This window comes from Megalopta genalis, chromosome 10 (assembly GCF_051020955.1).
Source record: "Megalopta genalis isolate 19385.01 chromosome 10, iyMegGena1_principal, whole genome shotgun sequence".
Taxonomy (NCBI): Eukaryota; Metazoa; Arthropoda; class Insecta; order Hymenoptera; family Halictidae; genus Megalopta; species Megalopta genalis.
This window is the reverse complement of record NC_135022.1, coordinates 14,540,803-14,547,859: the sequence shown is the minus strand read 5'-3', so window position 1 is coordinate 14,547,859 and position 7,057 is coordinate 14,540,803. Positions and strand designations below refer to the sequence as shown.

At 29.1% G+C, this 7,057-nt stretch overlaps 3 protein-coding genes across 3 annotated transcripts; 1 reads left to right on the top strand and 2 right to left on the bottom strand.

Moving 5' to 3' along the window:
- Window positions 1-9: 9 nt before the first annotated feature.
- On the bottom strand, window positions 10-889 carry Tapdelta (Translocon-associated protein delta). Its single transcript, XM_033470108.2, has 2 exons — window positions 436-889; window positions 10-317 (listed from the first exon to the last, which is right to left on the bottom strand). The coding sequence occupies exons 1-2, from the start codon at window positions 685-687 to the stop codon at window positions 57-59; spliced, it is 513 nt and encodes a 170-aa protein (XP_033325999.1). The 5' UTR covers window positions 688-889; the 3' UTR covers window positions 10-56.
- Window positions 890-1,524: 635 nt separating this feature from the next.
- On the bottom strand, window positions 1,525-3,448 carry LOC117220278 (pleckstrin homology domain-containing family J member 1). Its single transcript, XM_033470099.2, has 2 exons — window positions 2,878-3,448; window positions 1,525-2,748 (listed from the first exon to the last, which is right to left on the bottom strand). The coding sequence occupies exons 1-2, from the start codon at window positions 2,966-2,968 to the stop codon at window positions 2,267-2,269; spliced, it is 573 nt and encodes a 190-aa protein (XP_033325990.2). The 5' UTR covers window positions 2,969-3,448; the 3' UTR covers window positions 1,525-2,266.
- Window positions 3,449-3,570: 122 nt separating this feature from the next.
- On the top strand, window positions 3,571-6,554 carry Mrgn1 (Mahogunin ring finger 1). The gene is made up of 9 exons (XM_033469546.2): window positions 3,571-3,892; window positions 4,062-4,180; window positions 4,257-4,522; window positions 4,606-4,747; window positions 4,825-5,028; window positions 5,097-5,339; window positions 5,431-5,591; window positions 5,659-5,929; window positions 6,183-6,554. Exons 1-9 carry the CDS (start codon window positions 3,805-3,807, stop codon window positions 6,357-6,359), a joined length of 1,671 nt encoding a protein of 556 aa, XP_033325437.2. The 5' UTR covers window positions 3,571-3,804; the 3' UTR covers window positions 6,360-6,554.
- The last annotated feature ends 503 nt before the right edge of the window (window positions 6,555-7,057 follow it).

Sequence of the window (7,057 nt, the reverse complement as noted above, 5' to 3'; positions counted from 1 at the left end):
ATTAAAACATTCAATTTTTATAATAATTTATTTAAAAAATTATGTCATGATAGTGTTCAAGCTAAGAGCTTGAACTTAGCAGAAAAGGCAGAATAAGTGACTAAAGCTGCTAATAAAGCAGCAAGCAGTTCTGAATTAACCCATGGTCCTAGATAAACTCCTGGATTATTAAGTACTACCACGACTAAAGGTTTCACAGTGCTGGGATCTTCCCCATTTCTAATAGCTTTACGTATAGCTGCATATCTTTCTTCATCGTACAAATTTATTCTATAATCACCAGAACGTGCCTTTTTTACATCTTCTGTCCAAGAAACCTATAAAAATTAATGTTACTGCATTATGATTGATCCATCTAAAACTCTGTACATGTTGTTTGCGTGACTTTCGATCTAATTAATTGAATAAATATAAGCTTTAAAATAAAGTTCATACCTGATATTTATTGTCAGAGCTTAATCTAGCAGCTGGTAATGATTTTCCTTCTACTTCTGCATATAATGTAATGCCTTTTACACCATTGCTACACTTAAGCACAAATTGCGTTGTGAACGCAACGTTTGTTAAAATTGTAGCATCTTTTGTAACATATGCAGATGCAACAACTTCTGGCTTTTGGCAAGTTTCGCCAGAAATTCTGGAAATTGCACAAACTAATAAAATGCAAACGGTTATGAACTGATTCATTTTTATTCTATACGTCACTTTTAATTGATAATTGTCTACTGCGCTCGTAAATGAAGTATATTATTAATTCCAAATCTGTGTTACACTATGACCGGTAGCTTAAATCATATTAGGTTAGGTAATGTAATGATCACAGTAACAGCTCACAGCTACAATTGATTCGTGGCAGTGGCAGCCTCCCTGTCACCTTGTGGATGAATAAGTTGCGTGGTTACACGTGGTCGTGGTACATATTGTATTTACAGTTGGAAACAGTGATACCAACTTTTTACTAAGATTGTAAGAATATTTAAATCATGCAAATATGTACATGACATATTTTCTAAGCCTGTGATTTAAACCAACAGAAGATTTTTAAAACTCTAATAATGTCCCGTGCCTAAACATTAATTTTCTTCTTTATTCGAGACAAATTTTTATAAAACGGAATTATATACAAACAATATATATTTAAATAATAAAATATTTATTTAAAGATTTAGCAAACAATTCTGTATTTCAATCAATTTAAAGATTCATGAATAATTGTTATTATTGAATTCATTAATTCACAAGTAACACTATTCAGTATTGAATAAAATTATTTCACATGTATCAATATCAACTATATCGAGCATTAAAAATTACCATTACCAATAGTATTATGTAGAAGCCCGATACGTAGGATAAATATATTGATACATAACATAGTTAATATGCAAAAATATTGCAAAAATCTTTGGCATTTAAAACTGTACAGATGACTTTTGATCACTCAAACTAAGTCTTGAGATAAGGAAAGTTGTAAAAAAGTAAATTATAGAATTATTAATAACCTAATTGTGAATAATTAATATATTACTTACAAAAATAAGTTTTATTTGTCACAATATTACAAATACATATTAAATAGAATAGCAATTAGTATTAAAATAATATATAATCAATATAAATTATAGAGAGTATTTGGTATATGAATACTTAATAAATTTGTATACAGATTAAATATAATAATCTTGCAACTGCATTCTTTTTACTCACTGATACAAATTATTTTAAAGGTACAAATATAGTTTTCCTATTGTGTGTGTATTATACAATATACTACTTCATACACAATATATCTTCATTATATCAATAAATAATAAAACTTGTGGTACACAATTTTATACAATTTTAGACATTCCATATAGATTGCATAAATTATACATTAGCTACAATAAATAAATGTTTAAACTTATCACTGTCTTTGCAATAATTTTTATGCCGCATTGCAGCCTCATATACAGAGTGTTTCATCTGAGTTACAGTCATGATACAAATAAGAAAATATATGGCCTGATTTGAAAAAGTGAAGTTGACCTCAAAATATCTTTCACCATTATATAAATGAAAAAGTTGTTAATATTACGTAAGACATCCTTTTATACTGAACAGCTTCTGTATAAATATTTTTTTCGTAGTATCAACCCATTCCAAAATATTTTATTGTACTCAGTTAGATAAAACACTCTGTATACTTTCATAACATATTTATATAGCTAAATAAAATTCCAGTTTTGTGATTGAATAAAAAATTTACATAAATTACTTATTTAACTTAAAACTCAATTAAATTTACTTCTTTTGTTACTGTATTTATTGCTGACGATGTTACAACTGAAGTTGTAAAGGAACGTACATGAGATCGGAAACTTGATGCAGACTCCCATGCTTCATCTCTAATGATACCTTGATTCCTCGGATACATAAGCAAGGGATCTTTTCCAGTTTTTTTGCATAATTTTTCTTGAAGCACTATCAACCGTGATCTCAAATATTCATAACTGGCTTGCTTTAATGCATTCACCCATTGTTCTACTTGAGATTCCGAACGTCCACTCAATACATGTCTCTTGTCATGTTCATCACGAAATGCTATACTGAATGCAAATACTCCTTCTGTTGCACTGTCAATATTAATACTATAGTTTTCTAAAACAATTACTCCAGCAGGTTGCTTTGTGTCAATTTGTCCTAACTCGTTGATATTAAAATAAAATAGCAAGTTGTATCTTAATTTAAACCATTTTTCTTTAAATCCTAAAAAACAGACAATGTCTAACATACAACAAAATCAGGTATTATCGGTATGAACAGTTTTTTAACGATTATAGGTTAATAAGCATAAAGTTAACTCAAATGAATTAATGAGCTCGTAAGCAAACTAACCTGATTTGTGCGCTCGTTTATGATTTAAACGACCTTCCAGATCAGCGGGGCCACTACTTGCCTTTGCCAGTTCTTTCTCATTAAATTTCATGATGATCAAGGATTATGTATACCTTAAAACATTACTGCGTAATACAAATGTTATCGCACAGTTATAATATCTATACGATTCATCATATTGTTGATAATATCCACTATATTCATTAAAAAGTTTGGTTATAATCCCTGAAATTCACTGCCAACAGTAAACGTAGCAATCCAATATTAGGTGCTTCATTTTTTGTTCTTCGTCTTATATGCACTTTAATAATTCAGATATTTTTATCACAAAATATATTTAATAAACATTCTTGCCTTGGTATGATATTATCTACCATTATACATTCTAATAAGGTGAACACTTGTGCGTGATTACAAAGTTTGCAGAATATATGTAGTAGTGAAATTTTGAAAGGGCGCGTTTTACTATAGCAGTCTGCGAAACACGCAGGTTTATTAAATTTTAAAAAATTATTATAATAGCTAATCAATGTTGCTTTAATACGTATACAAAATTTTCTACTTTCTAAATACGTTCCTGAATGAAGTATATGTTAATATTAAATCTATTGGATTAATTATTTAAGGCTTACAGAAATAATAACAATGCGTTGTATGTAAACAAGATTGGTCAGCCTGTAAAATGGATATGCATTCTATTTCATACTGTTCATTCACATATGTACAAAAGATTGCAAGTGTCAACTAGACAAATTAGCTGTCAAAATTTACTGACAATAACTAAGATCTTTGTTTAAGAATGGATGGTTTACTTTAGTATTTACTATTTATGAATTTATTTTAGAAAAAGTACATGACTAAATTACACGAATCAGTGAAGTTCGCTTCATAGTGGCGATTTACAATTATTTTTTATATAATTAAGCGATGGGATCGCTAACCAGTCGACAGAATGCTGGCGTAGAAGAAGTTGATATCGTTTCAAATCATGCATACAAATACCCTCCTCGTTCTGGTACGTATTGAGTTATACACATTTTAGCACTAAACATTATAATATAAAAGTTAATATGAAATGTTAATATATGAAAATAAATAAATAAATATTTTAATCAATTATCAAGTATTAATTTCATACATTATTTTTTTAAATACACATTGTATAGGATAAATTTTGTTATTAGGAAGCTACTTTGGTAGCCATTTCATCATGGGTGGTGAGAGGTTTGATACACCTCAACCAGAAGCATATTTATTTGGAGAAAATGCTGACTTGAATTTTCTGGGAAGCAGACCTACACCTGTAAGATATATGATATCGAATTATCATAAGGAACTACACAGAAAAAAAATGTTTAAAAATATAATTTCTATTTTAGTTTCCATATCCGCCTCCACAAGCAAATGATCCTACAAAAACATTAAAAAGTTTAGTCAATATAAGAAGAGAATCATTGAGACTAGTTCGCAATGTTGATCAAACTTCTGCTTCACCTCAATGTCATAATTTGAAACATTATGGTGATGGTGATATTGATAAGAAATCAAGTCGTTATAATATTGAATTCATATTTGACTGTGATGTACGATGTGCAATTACAATATATTACTTTTGCACTGAAGAGGTGACAACAAAAGGTGTTACGTATGTATTGGACTCAACAATAGAATTACAGCATTAAAAATCTACTTGTAAGATATTTCATATATAAATATAATTATTTATAGTTATACACCAAGAGATCCCTCAATGAACTCTGAAACATATTACTATAAAAAGGGTGCAAATCAGTTATTTTCAAAAACATCACATGTGTTTGATCCATTAGCATATAATGAAGAGGATTTGTTATATAATGCTGATAGGGAAGTATGTAATTCCAACATATATTTATACTATGTCCTTATATCCCTTGGGTTCTACATAATAATTGTAATTATCTGTAGATAATACCAATAGCAATTCATTGTGTGGCAGAAGAAGGCTCAGATGAACCAAAACAATCTCACACAACAATTGCAGTTGTTGAAAAACATTCAGATGGAACATATGTATTAAAGGCACTTAAGCAAAAGCTTTATGTTGATGGTCTTTGTTATTTGCTTCAAGAAATATATGGTATAGAAAATAAAAATACTGAAAATGCTAAGGTATAAAAGCCCCATGTTTATATTAAATTACATTTATTTTTTGGAATTATTATTAAACCATCTTGTAGCAACAAGGCAGTGATGAAGATACAGATGATAATGGATCAGAATGTGTTATTTGCATGTATGATGTGCGAGACACATTAATATTGCCATGTAGACATCTATGTTTATGTAATGGTTGTGCTGATTCTCTTCGATACCAAGCTAACAATTGTCCAATATGTCGTGCTCCTTTTAGAGCTCTTCTTCAGATCAAAGCACTGCAGAGATCAACTGGGGCTGTTATATCAAACCCACCATTACCAGAAGTTAATACTTATTTTTACATATTAGTAATCACTATGTAAGAAATTTTGATAGATTTAATAACATTCAACTAATAAAATGTTAAATGGTTAGGGAAGTTGTGAAAATATTCCATCTGGCTATGAGGCTGTATCATTAATAGAAGCATTAAATGGTCCATATATTCCAAGAACTGCTGTTCTTGCACCAGAATCTCCAGACACACCTGATACAGATACAGCAAGTGCAATACAAGCAGCTGAAGCATTAAATAGGTAAAATGCTTTACAAATTACATATTTTGTTTTATAATTTAATTAATTTAAATATTTTATTTAATAGATCTGTTGAACGTACACCTGTATTGAAACATGCATCTTCAAAAGAAGTAGATACATCTGCTAGATCAAGTGGCACTGCATGTCCTACTCCAGAATTTCGAATGTCAGTTTTATTGGCTAGAGACGAACATTCAGGTTCACAAAAAGACCTTCATACCCGATCTCCAGGAATGAGGATGAAATCCTCCGGGCATATACGCGAAAAATCTTCCTTAAAATCTCGAGATACTCTTAGACTTGTTAACGAAAAACAACCTGTTTCTCTTTATGAGGTGATTTATTGATGTTTATAAATTAGTACTTCCATTCATTTCTATAACACTTTAAATACAATATTTAACTTTTGTCCATTGTTTGTGCATAAGTATATCAATTAATTTAATGTCGACAGCTTCTAGAATTGACTGTGAACTTCGGTGAAAAAAATTTGGAAATTTTCAAATTATAAATATTCCAATTTCTCGAACAGTGTGCAAAAGTTAATATTAATTTACTACATATTGTTAAGTAAATCAATACTTATAGGGACAAGGACAAGATGACGATAGTGAAGCAGAAAAACTATCTCCTTTATTAGATGCAGCAACGAGTACAGAAGCACTTGATACTCATAATCATAGAATATGTGACATAGATGTTGACGATGAGATTCAAAACACAGAAAATGAGAATGATGCTGATGCTACATGCCATTCTCATTAAAGAAGAAATGTTTAATCGTATTTGTTTCAACATGTGTATTTAATTTAATTGCTTTTTGTAATATAAAACTGCTTATAATTCTTTAAAATATAATTTTACATTGTAAATAATACATTACTACATGTAAATTGAGGAAGAATGGAACTTGTTTTTCTTTTTTCAATACGAATAAATAATAAAAATTAGTATTTATTATACTGTTCGCACAACTATCATTTTCTACATAAACTCATCTTTACATATTCACTTTTAGTATATATTGCTCATTTTTTATCCTTGTAGTGTCTATATCATTATAGATTACTAATTTAGTTTAATAAAGTGGCTAAAAATTTTTATAGTTACTTGTGCAAAATATTTCATATTTGTATGTTTCTGAAACTCAAGAAAATTTTAACAGTATGCTACAATACATGAACTCAACTTTTTAAAATATATATACTTGTAAACAAAATTTCATCAATCTATTAACACATTTACAATTTTATAAAGGTATTGTGATTATATAAGAACAGACCTTTTAACTATCTTATTGAATAAGTGTAAGGATTAATGGAACTAGTATGTCAAAGGACAGTAACATATTCGGAACGGTCCTGATAATTTGAATATTGTAGTGATTGTTTTTATGTTAATCTTCCAGTTTACCTCGCCACATGAAGTCTTTAATATAGATTTCCTGATATTTCTCTTGCAGC